At 41.0% G+C, this 20,511-nt stretch overlaps 1 protein-coding gene across 1 annotated transcript in view; it reads left to right on the top strand.

Annotated features, from left to right (window-relative positions):
• The window catches only part of MALRD1 (MAM and LDL receptor class A domain containing 1), a 465,892-nt gene that overhangs the window by 139,294 nt on the left and 306,087 nt on the right, over positions 1 to 20,511 (top strand). Inside the window, exons 19-20 of the mRNA XM_078851340.1 lie at positions 9,675 to 9,762; positions 16,663 to 16,839. Coding sequence (XP_078707466.1) covers positions 9,675 to 9,762; positions 16,663 to 16,839 — 265 coding nt within the window. The remainder of the gene's footprint in view (positions 1 to 9,674; positions 9,763 to 16,662; positions 16,840 to 20,511) is intronic.

The raw sequence follows: 20,511 nt of genomic DNA on the forward strand, positions 1-20,511 counted from the left end.
GGCATTTTAAGTTGTTAGTTCTCCTTTATTGGGGTAGGTAGCAGAGCAGTACCATGAGAGGAGTAGAACAGGAAGAAGGCAGAATTGAGACCTTTCAAAGTTTTGGCCCAAGCAAGGGGATATGGGGGCGTCATTTGAGCTCCCTGCCTCAGGTGCCAAAATGTTGTGGGCCGGCCATGCCAGTACTCTTGTCTGATATGGCAATTCTGATAATCTTGCAGTGGTCATCATTAAACATCAATGTTTGCCAACAGTTACAGTGCTTTAGTGTCTGAGATACTACTCTGAAACCTGAGATACTACAGATATTCCCTATTCAAAAGTAGTCCGGATACCACAATCTGCTAGCTCTTGGTAAATGCTGACTTTTAAATGCTGACCATTGTGTGTTTTATTTATGATTTTCCCCATAGTTTTGCTACTCAGAAGTCATGAGATTGCTACCACAACTCATCCATGAATTTTTCACTGGAATATATCCTTGACAAACTTAGAATATCACTGAGGACCAGCCTTAGCATTGGTTGACTAGGCCAGTTGTCCACGATATCAGAAATGAATAGACGCATTTTGAGTTCCAAGGGAATAAATTTGCTTATATTTTGGAGGGGCTGCCAAAAATCTGATTTCCCTAGGGTGCTAATTGCACTGAAAACCCAGTTAGCCGTAGATATTTTTATGTTGCTTATGAGTACATTCTTGTAGACTATTTAGCCTTCTCAAGTGAAAAAAGAGCAGTACATGTTGTGTGAAGTATTAATGTTTACACTTTAATTTAAACATTTAAAAAGAGGCACATGCAAGGAGAGGCATATTGTGCCAATTGAGAGACCTGATTAGCAGAACAGTTAAGACAAAGTGAAATTTCACTCCACCTGCCTATGCCCAGTATTTTAATGCTGTGTCATGTGTTTACAATTTAACAGCATTCACTTGTGGTATTTAATGGGACTGACAAAATATCTCCAATCTGAAAGGTATGTTTCTTAACACCAAAGATGAAAATAGATCATTTTAAAGCAGCTAGCTAACTAGAAAAACATTCTGCGGTACAATCCAGACTAGTGAGGGCCTGCCTTGTAACCATGAGCACCTCAGAATGTTCTGCTGCTGTAATTCTCTTGACTGGATGCTTCCAGCCAGCATGCAAGCATGCACTGAGGGCTTGTCTACACTTGAAATGCTATGACTGTGCTGCTCAGCACTTCAGTGTAGACACTCACTATAGTCACAGAGGGGTTCTCCCATCAGCACAGTTATTCCATCTCCCCAGGAAGTGGTAGCTAGGTCGATGGAAGAATTCTTCCATCAGCCTAGCACTGTCTACACTGGGGATTAGGTCAGCTTAACTATGTCCCTCAAGGGTGAGGATGTAGCTGGGTCAACTTAACTTCTGAGTTGAATCCTGGCCTGAATGTCTGTGTGTTAAGCAGCTCTGTTTCAGTGCTCTGATTCCAGCAGAGGTGAAGGGAGTTTCATGCTGGTTTCTCCCCCCTCGGCTCTCCCCCCGCCCATGTTTGCTAAAATGCAAATTGATCTGTTCCTGCAAACTCCTCTCCCCTACTGTCTCCTTCCCTTGTTGACTTTGATGCTCCTGATTACTTTTGATGTAAATTGTGTTCCCATTGTCTCTTAATGTACCTTGAAAATGCCTTCCAGATAGCAGAACAACATTCCTTTGTCTAGGGTGGGGTAACTTAAGCCCTGCCTGGCAGACATATTTTAAGAACATAATTTCCAATGTGTTTCTAATTTTGAATTTATCCTCTGTACATTCACCATTCAATAATATTAATGTAACCCTTCTGCCCATCAGAGTCGGCAGCAACAAGGGCCGGGTTCAGTATCTAGGGGTTCCATTCCAATAACACAATGCAAAACTGGCTCGAACCCCCCACCCAGTGACCTGGGACAAATATATACCACCCCCTCTGGGCGCCTCTAAGAGGCAATACTTCCCCTCTCACAAGCACAGAGTCTGAGTGTAGCAAAAGCTTTTTAATGATGGAGAGAAACAATGTGACATTACGTTGGGGAAACACCATCAAAAAGGATTCATACCACAACCTATGAGCAAAACCTATCCCAAGCAAATTGGGCTGTGTCCTTTCCCTTTGGTTCTTGAGTCCAGCAAACCAAAAGTCACCCAAAGTCCCAAAAGTCCAACAACCCAAAAGTCTCTTCCCCTGGTCAGTGCTGCCCCAGAGTTCGAAAGTTTAGCTGCAGAGTTTTACCTCCCAACCTGGGTGGAAATGGGAGAGTTAAGGGGCACCTTACGTGGTCCAAAGCCGATTGCCCCATCTCTCCATGGGGCTCCGCTCCACTCTACCAGCCGTCCCACAAATCGCTCTGCTCTGCCAGCCCCCACACGTGAGCTGCTCCAGCCATCCCGCAAACTGCTCCGCTCCACCAGCCACTCTGCTCTGCCAGCTGTCCCATGAGCTGCTCCAGCTATCCCACAACCTGCTCTATAATATATCTTCAGGCTCCTCCACTACTTAACATAACACTTAGTGATTTCAGCTTGTAGTAGGGGAGCCTCAGTGCTGTGCACCATTGGCCCAAAGTGAATTCAGCTCAGCAGCCTGTAACTAACTCCTAATAGAATCAAAATTAGCTCTGACGTTCCACAGTGGAGGAAGAAGGAGATGCAATTAGCATGTAGGGCCCTCATCAGGGGCCCATACCACCAGGTCGTAATACCTATCCCCAGCCTCTCTCAATTCACTGAGTTTTGGAACCCATGTCCCTTGCCTAGTGAGTTCTACTTAGTTGATGGCGAGTCCCTCCATCATAACAAAAGGCCAAGTACAGTTCCACTGTCCTTGATTCACATAATCAGGATAATAACAATTTATTCTTCTTGCCCCAATAACAGAGAAACTGGGGATCCCACAGCAGCCAAAGTGACCATTTGGGCAGCTATGGGCTCATGCTAGGCCGGGTGGGTGTGCCTATGCAAATGAGATCAGCCCCTGAAGTTCTTTTCCACAGCTTGCCACAACTCACTACCAGATGTCAGGGTGGAGCTCATCCTGACTCTACTTACATTAATGATCAGTATGTTATTAGCTTTATATTGATAGTTCACATGACACCTTCTAGATACCAGATATGACATTAGTGGGTTGGAGTACATTCAGCTGGGTAGGCCAGTTAAAACTCACTACCAGATTACAATGATATCTTCTTCCATTGGGATGCTGTTAGGGCAGTGGTGAGCAACCTGCGGCCCGTGGGCTGCACGTGGCCCATCAGGGTAAGCTGATTGCAGGCTGCAAGACATTTTGCAGATGTTGACCATCCACACGCATGGCCGCCTGCAGCTCTGCGGATCACCGTTCCCGGCCAATGGGAGCTTCAGAAAGTGGCAGGACGGAGGGACGCACTGGCCGCCACTTCCCACAGCTCCCATTGGCCAGGAATGGGGCTCGTTCATCTGCACATTTACCAATGCGATATATGCCATAATGTGCCAGCAATGACCCTCTGCCATGTACATTGGCCAAACCGGACAGTCTCTACGCAAAAGAATAAATGGACACAAATCAGATATCAAGAATTGGAACATTCAAAAACCAGTAGGAGAGCACTTCAATCTCCCTGGACACTCAATAACAGACTTAAAAGTGGCAATTCTTCAACAAAAAAACTTCAAAAACAGATGTCAATGAGAAATTGCAGAACTGGAATTAATTTGCAAACTGGACACCATCAAATTAGGCCAGAATAAAGACTGGGAGTGGATGGGTCACTACAAAAAGCAATTTTCCCTCTGCTCATACTCACACCTTCTTGTCAACTGTTGGAAATGGGCAACGTTCACCTTGATTGCATTGGCCTCATTAACACTGACCCCCCACTTTGTAAGGCAACTCCCATCTTTTCATGTGCTGTGATACATATTATATATACTGCTTACCGTATTTTTCACTCCATGCATCTGATGAAGTGGGTTTTAGCCCATGGAAGCTTATGCCCAAATAAATTTGTTAGTCTCTCAGGTGCCACAAGGACTTCTCATTTGTATTTGCCACTTAGTCATTCATAAAGCTTTACATAAATATGACTCTTCTAGTTTGTAGGCACCAGTTTTCTTCTATTCCATTATATTCTTGACAGTGTAAATACAATAGGCTGAGAAAGAAGTTATATAACTTGAGCTATATTTTGTGCATTGTGGGCTTGAGCACTCTGGTGCTGATCCAACAACACACATAAATACAGAGCTGTGTATAACTGACTTTTTTTTTCTGTTCTGGCAGGTCAAACAAAAACTGATTATTTCTGGAATTTTCAGCAAATTGAAAAAGTTGGGAAAAAATGCTTCAACCTGAAACAAAATATTTTGTTTTAGATATTTTAAGAAAAGTAAAGGAAATGAAGGGCTAGATTAATATAAATGTAGGAGGAGGTTGTAGTGGTGCTCTCATCATAACCTTAAGGCATTCACCTAGGATGTAGGAGTTTGAGGTTTGAATCCTAACTCTGGAGCAGAAACTTGAACCTAGGGCTCCCACTTCCCCAGAGAGTACCCTTAGATCTGCCTTTCAGCAAGTACACCTTGATTCAACCTGGATTGAGCAGTTACTAGAGCTGGAGAAATCAGGAACTATTTATCCCCATTCAAATAATAAGTGAGATGTGAAATGAGCTTCATGGTAGGTAAGTTCCCTGCAGATTGTTTTATAATAGCATTTTCAGTTTGAAGAGTTTCAGCTGGCAAATTAATTTAAAAGTGGTAAACATTTACAAAGGTTTCACATAGACCCAGCTATATATTACAAAACTAGATCAGAAACTGACCCTGTTTCCACTTTTAAACTGGCAAATACAGAGTAGTACTTAAAACAACCTCAGTGCTTTGAACAGCTGTTCTTTTAGAAAGCCCAAGGATAAATCAAAGTCTCATATTAAGGATCTGTAATCTATTTGAGTTAGAACTACACTGTGAAGTTTGTCTGAACTCATGTGGTTGACCCTATGGCACAACTGAATTAACATGTCTAGTAGATACTTCCCCAAACAAACACCTACATTTTCTGTGTTATTTTAAAGAAATAATTTGAATAATGTTTTATGCAAAAACCCAGGATACTAGTCACTGAGTAACTAAAGAAGCCTTCCAAGAAATTCAAATTTTATTTTATTTTTTTTTCTTTAAGGTAGTGAATTAGCAGAGGAAAAAAATATTGAGCTAAGGTTCACCAGACAAAACACTTTAAAAAAAAATACACAACCTGTTTACATTGCTAATTTGCAGGACTCCTGCTCTCTTTCTGTGAATTACAGTTCACTGAAAGATTTACATTAGGTCTTTCAGTATCACAACAGGGTGTAACAAGGACGATTAAAATTGAACACGACTGAATTTGGAGTGTTGGCAAGTTACTTATATACCTTGTTGTGTGGTGTTCACTAAAAATGGCTATCCTGATTTGTCCTGTCATGGTGCATTTTTTATAATGCCAGGACTAAGGAACACTATTGAGGTGTAATATGGGCTCCGTTTTAAGTTAAATGAAAAACAAAAGGATGGGTGACTATTTAGGATATGATTTTTATGTGTCTGTGTGTGTTATGGGGGAAAGTAACGCTCCACATTGAAAGGACAGGAGACTTTTTTCTTGCAATGATTCTGTTGGGTTTTTTATTCGAAGTTTTCATTTTAGGCACACATTATGCTGGATTAATTAATATTCTCTTCAAAAGTGTGCTTTAAAAAAAAAAACTTTCATGCACACATTAGTTAATTTCACCAAGAACTAAAACAGCATGCAGTGCATTAGTCAGTGAGAAATCACAAATGAGTGTCATCTTGCAACTCAGTACTTGTTTTGTCTACAGGACCATTGTTCCATAAATAAATTGCTGTCTATTTTTGTACCTGTTCCTTTTATTGGATAGCTGTCTTTGATGTTGTGAAGCATATGCATCATCAGAGTGGAAGCAGCATCTTAATTATTTAATGTTTGCACAGTGCTTTAAACATGTCAAGTACTATATAAGTGATAAACATTATCTAGATTTAATGTTATTTTCAGTGACATGATATCCTAGTGGCAAACTATCCTTGCAATTTTCATGTGGACTGTGGGCAGGATTGTGCATTGTACACATATTCTTACAGGGGCATAAAGGTGAGCAAAAACCCCTGAATGGGTGAGACAGATGATGGGCTACTCCCCTTTCCATTCAAGTGACTAGGGTATGGAAGGAGCCTTGGCTTAGTTTTCAGTACCCTGGTTACTGCAGCTGAGTTAATGCACAGGGGAACTAATCTGTACTAGGTAAAGTTCTGATGGAGATTACATGCCACTTGGTCTCCTCTTTGGGTTTGATCCTGCACCATAGAAGTTAATGGGAATTTTACTATTAACTTCAATGGGGGCAGGACCAGGGCCCTACAACTACAGTGCAATTACATGCTGCCCTTTACTCAGGGATTATGGTAAGTCCACAATCAAGCCTTAAACCATCAAATATATGCAAGCTCATATTTGTGAGGCTAAAGTAGAAGCATATCTAAAGCAAAAAAAGAAATTTACCCCAGGCCTCAATCTGTATGTTTTCCAGTAGTAAGAGCATCGCTAACAGTTTACTACTGCTACATTATCCTCTTCCTTGCCTTTACCGTATTTTAAGGTAGATCCCTGCTCCTTTAGAGGACGTGACTCTCACTATTTTAATCACATAGGGTTCTTTGCCATGCCTGAGGGGACACCATAATTAAAAACAGGCATAATAATCATCAACATTATAATGACTGTTTTATTATTAAAGAAAGAAAAGATATTACACAAAATGGAACACAAATGATAAACAATTGTTATTTCCATTTTATTCTTTTCTGTATGTCTCCCTGTATGTGGAGAGCTTTTAACAGAGATGGGCCTCCCTTTAAGAATGAGACTACCTCCGGTGGGCATGCTCTTCTTTGGTAAATTATGACCAAAATTAGCAAGGAAACCTGTGTTAATAAATCATACTCATTTTGTGGCTGTGCTTGAGCTAACTGTCTCACCTATCCATGTTAAAATCTTAGCAGTGAGGTTGTTTGTTTGGTGTTGCCCTCTGACTTCATTCTTCTTAGCAGTCTTGCTCCTATAGACAGCAGGGAGAGGTGTGATGAGTGATAAAATTAAGGCAGAGAGTGGAAAATTCTTGAGTACCTTTTGAGTAGGTTTAAGTAGAATCTTTTTCCTGCAAAGGGCGGGGTAGGAAAGCCCTCTTTAATGTTTTATGGCTTCTGATAAATCTCCCATGCTTACCCCTCCACACACACACAGTCTTGCATTCTTTTAAAGTCAGGACAAAAATATTTTTCAAAGTCTGTTGTTTAAAAATCATATCTGTGCCAAATGATGATATTTTAGACCAGAGTGGTGGTCTGTTTTTTGATAAAGACAATTCGTTGTCTGTTACCTTTTTTTTCCTTCCAGTTCTCCTTAGATTTATGACCTGTTGTTTATAGTATTTACAACTGGCCATTAAAACTTCTTCTATTAAGTATTTTGTACAAAGCACAAATTGCAATAACCAATAAATACTTTAAAACATAGTATAAAATGGAAATAGTATAGAATTAAAACAAAGTACTCTAGTAGTTATAAAAGTTGTATTTTAGAGTCTTCATAAATGCGTGGATGTAGTAAACATGGTTTAATGGCCAAGGAGGTGTCACCTTCCTTTGACACATGAGACTTTTAACTATGGAACAGAAAGCAGAAGCTTCCTGAAATTTCTTTAATTAATTTGAATATCTTATTTAATAACATAAGCAACCAAAAACATACGGTAATGTTGTTATATTTTCCATGCATTGTGGGCATAGCAGAAGAGTAGGTATCTCTTGAAATTCAGTAAAGGCACAGACAAGTTTGTAATGACCTAATATTATAAGAATAAATTATAATAATTTAATTATAACCATTTTGCATCAATACTGAGGTTTATTTATCACAGTGGTTCTCTTAGAGAGTAAAAACAAGCATCCATCATTCTTTTTTCTTTGTTGTTGGGGACGCTGCCTGCACATGGTTTACAACCGCTAATTAACTATAGGACAAAAAAGAATTAAAGCATAATATCCAAATGTATATTTCTGAGATGGCATTTGATGCCAGGATGCTTTATTCAAAATGCTGCTGACATTTAATCAAGATACTTCCACACAATTACCACATATCTTTGGTGACTTTATTTGGAATTGCGGTTCATAAATTTTTGGAAATAAATGTTCTGTTTTTGCAGTTTTAGATATTATTGCAAAAGCATTATGTTTTAGTAGTACTGTGAAGCAGTGCTGTGGCATCTGGTTACCACTTATACTTTGTTCCTCTGTGTGAACTGGATATTGAGCTCCAATGTCATGTGCTGAGACTGGCATTTGAGTTTTTAACTAGCATTTCATGGGCTTCGTGGAAACTCATTCCTGTGTGCATGTTATTTCAGTAATTAACAATGGTGTTTTTTCCTGGAATACTCGGGTTATTAGCTTTTCCCGTGTAGGGTAAGAAAATCGGGACAGTAAGTGTGGCAAAGGCTATATTACTTAGTAATTGATCCAGTCACTCATGGGAAGCATCTTCAGTGTGACTGAACCATAAATTTGGCGGAGAGACAACTGCACCCTGCAAGACAACTTAAAATGTTTTGGGGATTCTGAGGGGGGTGTTGGATCATTACAATTGGGGTGAATTGGAAACCTTGTTGCGGGGGGAAGAACTGAAATGAATTTTTTTCTCCCTTTTTAAATAAAAAAAGTTCTCATTTTTCAGCAAGCTCTAACCTTGGTAAACATCCAACAGGGAAACAGGGAAGCCTTGTAAATTTTTTTTGAAAAGAAGATAGCATTTTAAGGGAACTCTATAAGAAACAAGGAATTTTTGAAAGGAAAGTTAAAATTAAGAAAATTGAAGCTGACAGGGTCTCTGTAACTGTATTGGTTGTGACATCACAGTGTTTGACAGTTCTGAATCAGTCAAAAGGAAAGAAGCTAATTCTCTTGCCTGTTGTTTATTCTGAATACTAATTTGTTCTATATTTTGGCAATGAGAAGTAAATGTATAAACAAAAAGAAAAGGCGTATTTGTGGCACCTTAGAAACTAAAAAATTTATTTGAGTATAAGCTTTCGTGAGCTACAGCTCACTTCATCGGATGCATAAATATCTGCTATTTTAATGACATTTAGTAAAATATGTACCTCTCTTTAAAGTTTGCTAGAGTATATCTGTGTATCTAATTATTTTCAGTTTAATGGGATTCTCATAAAAGTATATCACTTATTCACATAACTATTAAAATAATTAAACATGATTAATGTTATTACAGTAACTACTAAAAGAGCTAATTATAATGTGCCACTTATTATACCATCTTGCCATCATTTTACGTCACAATGTTTCAGTGGATTTAAATGTGATTGTATAACCAACCACATTAATGTCGTAGTTCACTGTGATTAATATGAACACCAGAGAGCATTGATAATGATTAGTCTCTTTCATGAAGTGTTACCAAATACAGTATCTCCACAAGAACAAATTTAAGCTCATTTTAAAATCATGAAACATAGTAAATGGCTCTTCTATCAATTGATATTAAATATATAATGAGAAGTGAAAGTCTACTATATGCTGACAAATGGTTTCATAATTGTTGTTTCCCTAGATCTTAGTGGAAGGTACTGTGGGAGACGGTTTCTGTGGAGACATTGGAATTGATGACTTGTCCTTTACAGACTGTACCCTTTACAATGGTGAGAACAAAGTTAGAAAGTAACTATAAATGTCTTTGCACCCAGTACATTGAGTACAGAAAGGAAATACTGAGGAAATGGACATCTGGAAAACAAATTAGTGAAAAGAAGAAAACGTGATTTGATTATTATCTGTTCTGTTCATTCCCTCTGAATCACCTGGCATTGGCCACTGATGGAAGACAGGATACTGGGCTAGATGGACCTTTGGTCTGACCCAGTATGGCTGTTCTTATGTTAGATATGCCTGGTATACTGATTCCTGACCCTACAGAAAAAGGAAGTGCCTCTTGCCATATACACTTAAGCTTAAGTTCTGAGATCAGGTCAGATGTGCAAGAGGAAGAAACTGTGCTTAGATGCCTGGGGACACTGGCTAGAAAATAAGCTCTGTAAGACAGAAATTCCAGTGTCTAAAAAATGTCAGCAGCTCTAACAGGCAGTCACAGGAACGCATTTTCCATAACCAGCAAAAAGGTAGTTTGATTTCTCGAAGGAGCACCAAACTTCTAAAATAGTGTAAATATATTAAAATTTCATTTGGCAAAATTCATTCCATCTTTTGACAGAGAGAAAGAGAGAGAGAGATATCTCAGGTTTCAGACTAACAGCCGTGTTAGTCTGTATTCGCAAAAAGACAAGGAGTACTTGTGGCACCTTAGAGACTAACCAATTTATTTGAGCATAAGCTTTCGTGAGCTACAGCTCTCTAAGGTGCCACAAGTACTCCTTTTCTTTTTTTAGAGATATCTCTGCACATACATATATGTATAATCAATTTAATGAAGACATTATTCTGACAGTGTCAAAACAAAGAAGTCAAACACTCACACTGCAGTACACAAACAGTTTGAATGATACTACTGTCTGCCTGAAGTCTTCACTACCTAGTTTGGTACAATGTCTACAGAACCATCATACCTTGTGTCCCAAGACATCTACAAAATTCCATGCCTACTGTGTTTCATTAAAAAAAACAAACAAACAAAAAGTAAGCTTCCAGGGGGGCTGGTGTTAGATGCAGAAGAATATGGAATGTAATATATGGTGTGACAGCTGACTCAGGCCTGGTCTACACTAGGAGTTGAGGTTGAATTTAGCAGCGTTACCTCAATTTAACCCTGCACCCGTCCACATGACGAAGCCCTTTTTTTCGACTTAAAGGGCTCTTAAAATCAATTTCTTTACTCCACCCCTGATGAGGGGATTAGCGCTGAAATCAACCTTGCCGGGTCGAATTTGGGGTAGTGTGGACACAATTCGACGGTATTGGCCTCCGGGAGCTATCCCAGAGTGCTCAATTGTGGCCGCTCTGGACAGCGCTCTCAACTTGGATGCACTGGTCAGGTAGACAGGAAAAGGCCCGCGAACTTTTGAATCTCATTTCCTGTTTGGTCAGCGTGGCAAGCTCACCTGCAGAGCCCATCAGCACAGGAAACCATGCAGTCCCAGAATCGCCAAAGAGCTCCAGCATGGACCGAATGGGAGGTTCGGGATCTGATCGCTGTATGGGGAGACAAATCTGTGCTGGCAGAACTCTGTTCAAAAAGACGAAATGCCAAAATATTTGAAAAAATCTCCAATGGCGTGAAGGACAGAGGCTATAACAGGACCCGCAGCAGTGCCGCGTGAAAATTAAGGCGCTCAGGCAAGCCTACCAAAAAACCAGAGAGGCAAACGGCCGCTCCGGTTCAGAGCCCAGACATGCCGCTTCTATGATGAGCTGCATGCCATTCTAGGGGGTGCAGCCACCACTACCCCAACTCAGTGCTTTGACTCCATCCAAGGAGTGGGAGGCAACACGGAAGCCGTTTTTGGGGGCGAGGAGGATAGCTCACAGCAAGGAAGCAGAGAAACTGGTTTCCCCAACAGCCAGGATCTGTTTCTCACCCTGGACCTGGAGCCAGTACCCCCCGAACCCACCCAAGGCGGGCTCCCAGACCCTGAAGGTGGAATAGGGACCTCTGGTGAGTGTACCATTGTAAATATTATACATGGTTTAAAAGCAAGCATGTTTAATGATTAATTTGCCCTGGCATTCGCGGCTGGTACAGCTACTGGAAAAGTCTGTTAACGGGTCTGGGGATGGAGTGGAAATCCTCCAGGGACATCTCCAAAAAGCTCTCCTGGATGTACTCCCAAAGCCTTTGCAAAAGGTTTCTGGGGAGGGCAGCCTTATTCTGTTCTCCATGGTAGGACACTTTACCATGCCAGGCCAGTAGCATGTAGTCAGGAATCATTGCAGAACAAAGCATTGCAGTGTATGGTCCTGGTGTTTGCTGGCATTCAAACATCTGTTCTTTATCTCTCTGTGTTATCCTCAGGAGAGTGATATCATTCTTGGTCACCTAGTTGAAATAGGGTGCTTGTAGTAAGCGGATATGCAGAATTGCCCATTCCTACTCAGCTGTTTGCCTGTGGCTGAACAGAAATCTTCCCCACTGTTAGCCACACCATCATCCCGGAGAATTGGGTGTGGAGGGGGGCAGGGGGGGGCTTAGTTGGGTTTCTGCTGCACTTTAACCCAGAAACCGCATCCCCTCCTTTTAAATTGCCAACCCATTTTAAATGGCCAACCCAACGGCTACTTCATATGGGAAAGGAGGGTGCTGCTCTTTGAAACCATTCCCACATGTTATGAAGGTTCAAGAAGCCATGGCTGCCTGCAAGCCGAATTCTGTTGCCTGGCCCTGCGTGAGTGATCTCTCACACCAAACCGACATACCCTCAATAAAAGGCAAAATGTGACCTTGTAATGAAAGCACATGTGCAGTGTAATGTTAACAGCAAGGTTTACTGTGAAAGAGTGTACCCATTGTTCTATAAAATGTGTCTTTTTAACTACCATTCTCGCTTTTTTTCCCCCTCCACCAGCTGCATATGTTTCTCCTTCCCAGAGGCTAGCGAAGATTAGAAGGCAAAAAAACCGCACTTGCGATGAAATGTTCTCTGACCTCATGCTGTCCTCCCACACTGACAGAGCACAGCAAAATACATGGAGGCAAACAATCTCAGAGTGCAGGAAAACACAATATGACCGCGAGGAGAGGTGGCAGGCTGAAGATGGTAGGTGGCATCAGCTTGCTGAAAGAAGGCAGGAGTCAATGCTCAGGCTGCTGGAGGATCAAACTCATATGCTCCAGCATATGGTTGAGCTGCAGGAAAGGCAGCACGACCACAGACCGCTGCTACAGCCCTTGTGTAACCAACTGCCCTCCTCCCCAAGTTCCATAGCATCCTCACCCAGATGCCCAAGAATGCGGTGGGGGGCCTCCGGCCACCCAGCCACTCCACCCCAGAGGATTGCCCAAGCAACAGAAGGCTGGCATTCAATAAGTTTTAAAGTGCTGTGTGGCCTTGTCCTTCCCTCCTGCACCACCCCTCCCAGGGTACCTTGGTAGTTATCCCCCTATTTGTGTGATGAATAAATAAAGAATGCATGAATGTGAAGCAACAATGTCTTTATTGCCTCTGCAAGCGGTGATTGAAGTGGGAGGGGAGAGTGCTTAGCTTACAGGAAAGTAGAGTGAACCCAGTGGAGGGGTTCCATCAAGGAGAAACAAACAGAACTCTCACACCATAGCCTGGCCAGTCATGAAACTGGTTTTCAAAGCTTCTCTGATGCGCACCACACCCTCCTGTACTCTTCTAACCACCCTGGTGTCTGGCTGCGCGTAATCAGCAGCCAGGCGATTTGCCTCAACCTCCCACCCTGTCATAAACGCTCCCCCTTACTCTCACAGATATTGTGGAGCGCACAGCAAGCAGTAAAAACAATGGGAATATTGGTTTTGCTGCGGTCTAAACAACTCAGTAAACTGCACCAGTGACCTTGTAAATGCCCAAATGCACATTCTACCACCATTCTGCACTTGCTCAGCCTATAGTTGAACAGCTCCTTACTACTGTCCAGGGTGCCTGTGTACGGCTTCATGAGCCATGGCATTAAGGGGTAGGCTGGGTCCCCAGGGATAACTATAGGCATTTCAACATCCCCAACGGTTATTTTCTGGTCTGGAAAGTAAGTCCCTTGCTGCAGCTGTTGAAACAGACCAGAGTTCCTGAAGATGCGAGCATCATGTACCTTTCCCAGACATCCCACGTTGATGTTGGTGAAACATCCCTTGTGATCCACCAGTGCTTGCAGCACCATTGAAAAGTACCCCTTGCGGTTTATGTACTCACTGCCTTTGTGCTCCGGTGCCAAGATAGGGATATGCGTTCCGTCTATCGCCCCACCACAGTTAGGGAATCCCATTGCAGCAAAGCCATCCACTATGACGTGCACATTTCCCAGAGTCACTACCCTTGATATCAGCAGTTCAGTGATTGTGTTGGCTGCTTGCATCACAGCAGCTCCCACAGTAGATTTGCCCACTCCAAATTGATTCCCGACTGACCGGTAGCTGTCTGGCATTCCAAGCTTCCAGAAGGCTACTCGCTTCTCAACGGTGAGGGCTGCTCTCATCTTGGTATTCTTGCACTTCAGGGCAGGGGAAAGCAAGTCACAAAGTTCCATGAAAGTGCCCTTACGCATGTGAAAGTTTTGCAGCCACTGGGAATCGTCCCAGACCTGCAACACTATGCAGTCCCACCAGTCTGTGTTTGTTTCCCGGGCCCAGAATCGGTGTTCCATGCCATGAACCTGCCCAATTGACACCATGATGTGCACATTGCAGGGGCCTGTACTTTGTGAGAAGTCTATGTCCATGTCCTCATCACTCTCGTCACCGCGCTGCAGTCGCCTCCTCCGGGGTTTTGCTTTTCTTGCAGGTTATGGTTCTGCATATCCTGCTGGATAATACACGCAGTGTTTATAGTGCTCATAATTGCCGCCGTGATCTGAGCGGACTCCATGTTCCCAGTGCTATGGCGTCTGCACTGAAAAAAGGCACAAAACGATTATCTGCCATTGCTTTGACGGAGGGAGGGCGCGACTGACAACATGGCTAACAGGGTTGGCTTACAGGGAATTAAAATCAACAAAGGGGGTTTTTGCCCATGTTTTTGCCCCATCAGGCATTGGAATTTCAACCCAGAATTCAAATAGGCTGTGGAGACTGCAGGAACTGTGGGATAGCTACCCACAGTGCAACGCTCCGGAAGTCGACAGTTGCCTCGGTACTGTGGCCGCACTCCGCCGACTAAATGCACTTACAGCATTTGTGTGGGGGGACACACAATCGACTGTATAAAAATGCTTCCTAAAAAACTGACTTCTATAAATTCAACCTAATTTCGTAGTGTAGACATACCTCACAGTAGTAACGGAGAGTAGTAGAACTGCAGACATTTTAGCACAAAATGATTTTCCTAGAATTGCTATCTTAGCAGGCTCTCATGCAGACAAACTTAGTTTTAACATGCAAAAACTTCTAGGCAAAATTATTAGGTCCAGCAGGATTGTTGTGCATGCTGGATGCTTTTCTCATGGATCATTTTCCCTTTTTTAAATCTAAATAGTGCACAATACAACTTTATTTTGTATAACATCTTTCACACAAACAATGTCTAAAGTTAAACGATACAAAGTTAATGTAAAAATATCTGCAATGGTGGTGGTGGGGGGAATTAAGAGATATAGACAAGGGAGCAAATGTCTTCAGGTGACATATGAAACTAGACAGGGAGGCAGAAGATTTAAGTAGTCTGTTCCAAATGATAGAGCTTCAGGGGACAAGGCCCCAGCACAAACAGTGGTGAGTTTGTAGGAAGAAACAGAGGAGGCTGAAGATGGATAAAAAATGGAATAGTGGGATGATCATAAATGAGCTAGGAAAAGGGATAAACAGTGAGGTGGCAAAATTTTCAGATGACACAAAATTATTCAATATAGTTAGGTCCAAAGCAGACTGTGAAGAGTTACAAATGGATCTCAGAAAACTGGGTGACTTAGCAACAAAAAGGCAGGTGGTATTCAATGTTGGGAAATGCAAAGTAATGCACATTGGAAAATATAACCCAAACTATACATACAAAATGATAGGATCTAAATTAGCTGTAACTAGTCAAGAAAGAGATCTCAGAGTCATTTTGGATAGTTCTCTGAAAACATCTGCTCATTGTGGAGTGGCAGTCAAAAAAGCAAACAGAATGTTGGGAATCATTAAGAAAGGATAGATTAGAAGACAGAAAATATTATATTGCCTCTGTATAAATCCATGGTATGCCCACATCTTGAATACTGCATGCAGATGTGGTCTCCCCTTCTCAAAAAAGATATATTGGAATTTGAAAAGGTTCAGAAAAGGGCAACAAAATGCTTAAGGGCATGGAACAGCTTCCATATGAAGAGAGATTAAAAAGACTAGGATGTTTCACCTTGGAAAAGAGATGACTAATGGGGGATGTGACTGAGAAGGTGTGGAAAAAGTTAATAAGTAATTCCTTACTCATTCTCATAACACAAGAGACAGAGGTCACCCAGTGAAATTAATAGGCAGCAGGTTTAAAGAAAACAAAAGGGAGTACTTCTTCACGCAATGTACACTCAACCTGTGGAACTCATTGCCATGGGATGTTGTGAAGGCCAAAACTATAAAGGGGTTCAAAAACAATTAGATAAGTTCATAGAGGACAGGTCCATCAATGGCTATTAGCAAAGCTGGTCAGGGTGTCCCTGGCCTCTGACTGCCAGATGCTGGGAGTGGACTGTGGGAATTAGGTACTTAAGCCTCATGAGAAAGAAATCCAGTAGAGAGGAAATTGGCAAGACGCAGTCAGAGTGGTGGGACAGGAAGGTGATTGTCAAAGTATTTTTTTTTAATGGACAGAACAGCAAGGAGATGATAATAAAGGGATGTTAGATAGGAGGAGATTCTCACAGCAATTCCACAGTTCAGGTGCAGAGATCAAATAACTGTTGAATAAATACATTATTTGAATTATTTTTTTCATAAGGAAATTTGCCAACTATCTCATCAACGCCCTCAGGAACTTCAGTTCCTGCAACACTCCCTACGAACAATTGCACAGAGAAGGAATTTGTCTGTAGAGAAACAGGCCACTGCATCCAGATGATCCAGAGATGTGATTTCAGACCTGACTGCTCTGATAAGTCTGATGAGTCCTCTTGTGGTCAGTGAACTAATTATTATGCTAATTTATTCTGAGATATTAAACATATTTAATTATTCCATATCTTCATTTGTTATTCTGTATTTGTGTCCTGGCATTAATCTTCATATAAGCTTCCCCAAAGAAGACTAACCTTCAGCTTTGTAGTATGGGAATTTGAGATGTTATGCATCTTCAACCTTCCAATGTGCTGACTGGGACTTGACACTTTATATTTCAACTCAAATTACTTACTCAAAAGCTTACATCACTTAGTGCTTGGTTACTATACATAGCCATTTAAAAAAATACAGTTTCTCAAATTAATTGAACCAGTAATTATTGCTCAGCAAGGCAGTTGTTGGTGAGCAAGAAATTAAGATAATATGGCATGCAGGGAAGAGTGAATATAACCAAAAGAGTTACAAGGAAGTAACTTGTTGGCTGCTCCTGATGGATTTCTATTATCAAGACACTTAATAATAGAAATCAATCTATTGCTTTATATTTGTGCCTTAAAATATAGTCCTAGACAGTCCTGGTCTGATAGTTCACAATAGGAAATGTAGTTAGATGCCCCTTCAGGACAGGAACTGTGTCTATATTAGAGGTGTGGGAAAGGAGAATTTCCAGGTTATGGGAAATTCTGCAATTTCTAAATTTGTTTTCATTCTGAATTTGAATGAAACATTGAATTTCAAAATTTGCCACAAAACCACAGTTTTTTAAAAAAATAATTTTTCTTCAATTAAAACATTTAGTTTTGATTTCCACTTTCAAAAAAATCATAATAGAAAAGAAAATTGTTGTCATGAAAAGCAGTTTCAAAATGAAAATTGGAAACATTCGGTTCTGAAAATGTTGAAATTAAATGTTTGTGATATTATTGAATGCTTCATTTAGATTTTTTTCTAAATGAAACTTTGTTGAAATCAACACATTCCCATGGAACATTTTGATTTCAGTAAAACAGCATTTTCCAGCCAACTCTAGTCTATATGTTTGTTCAGCACTGAATACAATCAGCTGTTATGCATCACCATAGTACAAATAAATAATAATAAATATTTTTTTATTTTTAATACTCATGAAACTTCCTTGAATATAGCAGTTTCTTCAAAATTATTTGATTTTAATTTCACAAATCTCTTCAGCTTTTTCCTATATAGATTGATTATGAATATTGAAAAAATAAGATGTTGTATGCTTATGACTGGTCAGACAAATCACATGGTATTGTTTTTCTTTCCTGATTAAATGTGAGAGTATTTATAAAGCATTTTGTTTGTGTATGTATGAATATAAAATATACTGTCCACAAATACACTCATATGTGATTTTGAGATCTACTTTCTGTTAACATTTGTTCCAGCAAAACATTAGCCACTGATTGACCATGGTAAGTGAACCCAAATGGAAAAAGTGGAAGTGATTTACAAATTCAAATATTGATAGACATTTTCATGCAGTATTCATCCAGCTCTAGTTACTGATGAGAAACACTGAAATGAAACTTTAGCATAAAGCAGAGTTCACTCAGTAGAACAAGTTTTTTCTCACAGATTCACTTTAAGTCTGTCTTCCAAGTCACCCTTCATCTCTTCAGGAGGATAAAAGCTATGGAGAATATTGCTTAGTCTACTGCATGCAATCTGAAGTCTGCAGTCACCACAGAAATGACTGCAATTCATCGCTTGAATGGCAATATCTGAATAGGCCTGAAGTACATCGGACCCACACTAGAACGTGCATCTATATAAGGCAAATTCGGATATAATGCGGTCACGTCCATAGATCCCAAATTTAAGTACTGTACAGTACAATTTTTTTTAGTATAGATGCAATAAATCAACCGTTGAGCGCTCCCCTGTCGACTCTAGTACTCCACCAGAACGAGGAGTGCAAGCGCAGTCGACGGGAGAGCGTCAGCTATTCACATTGCTGAAGTTGCGTATCTTAGATTGACCCCATGTGGTAGTGTAGACAAGCCCTAAGACGATTGCTGTAGGCCTAGAACGCCATACAAATATAATGTAATAAAAATGTACAGGTACAGTATTTAACTTTAGAAAGATGTCAAAAATGTCATGCAAAAGGAAGGCTTACTTGGTGCAGGAGAAATTGGAAGCTGTCGAACGACTTAGAAATGGCAAAACCCAGGCAAAGATTAGCCGTGATATTGGCATTAACGAGTCCACCTTTCGTGGATGGCTAAAGAATGCTGACAACCTCGGAATTTACATTCATAACCTGGATGAAGAGCATGGCCTTCAAAGAAAATGAGCCTGTTTAGCGAATGATGCTGATCTTGATTCTGCGGTGTACATGTGGTTTATGCAAGAACAGCAGAAAGGCATTCCGATCTCTGGTCCGCTTATAGCCATGCAAGTGGAAAAATTCGACCGGGAACTTAATGATGAATTCAGCAATTTTAAGGCGAGTTCGGGTTGGCTATGGTGATTTCAGAAAAGACACAGAATATCTCAGATTGCAGTTTTGGGAGAAAAATACTCTGCTGATGCTGATGCCATGCAACCATACCCTGTGAAGCTGAGGGAAATTTTACAGGCAGAGGGTTACTCGGAGGAACAGGTTTACAATGAAGACGAAACAGGAATTTATTATAAAATGTTGCCCGATAAAACCCTGGCTGTCAGAACAGAAGAATGTAAGAAAGAAGGCTATAAACAGGCAAAACATCGTCTTACTTTATTGTTTTGTGTGAATGCAACAGGCAAGCATAAAGTAAAACCATTGTGCATTGGAAAGTCTCGCATGCCTCAGTGCTTTCATCATGTAAATGTGAATTGACTGCCATTTTCTTATAAGAACTCCAAAAATTCCTGAATGACAAGAGAGATTTTTGAACAATGGTTCTTCACCAAATTTGTCCCTTCTGTGCCAAAGCATTTGCGGGCAAAACGCTTAGAAGAAAAGGCCATTCTTTTGCTGGACAACTGTGCATCCTCCGGCCAAAAGACTCAGAACCCATGACAGTAAAATACGGGTTGAATACTTACCTAAAAACACGACTTCCAAAATCCAGCTGCTTGATCAAGGTGTTATTGCCATTTTTAAACAGCGCTATCGACGGAACTTGGTACGACAAATGATAGAAAGCGAGTTGTCTGTCACCAATTTTCTGAAGAAGTGGACTATAAAAGACTTCTTTTACATTGGTGGTGATTCCTGGAATTTATTAAGCACTGAAACGATAAACCGCTGTTGGATGGTGGGACTGAGAGAGTCGTTTGGCCACCCGCTCCTGGAAGAAAATGAATAAAGCAGATCACAGTCTGACGAGGAATTTGACTTTGAGGGATTTACAGAGGAGGAAGTTGGAAAAACAGACATGGAGTGGATGCAGGAACTGTGCCAGCAACTGTCCGGGCTCGGGGTAACTGTTCTGCCACAAAATATCGAGTCCTGGATAAGAGGCGACGATGAAGCAGAAGAATTTTGTCCCATTGCTGAAAGTCTAACGGATGACCAAATTCTTCAGACATTACGACCAAACGACATTCCAGAAGCTGAAGAATTGGCCTTCACTGTGGAAGAAGAAGAGGAAGATGAAGTGGACATCGTTCCAATGTCAACTGCGACCATAGCCGGCTTAGAGACTGCTTTGAGATGGTTTGAGATGCAAGACGTTGAGCCTATAAAAATTATGCAGCTACGTAGTCTTTTATAGTT

The sequence above is a fragment of the Lepidochelys kempii genome, chromosome 2 (assembly GCF_965140285.1).
Source record: "Lepidochelys kempii isolate rLepKem1 chromosome 2, rLepKem1.hap1, whole genome shotgun sequence".
Lineage (NCBI taxonomy): Eukaryota > Metazoa > Chordata > Testudines > Cheloniidae > Lepidochelys > Lepidochelys kempii.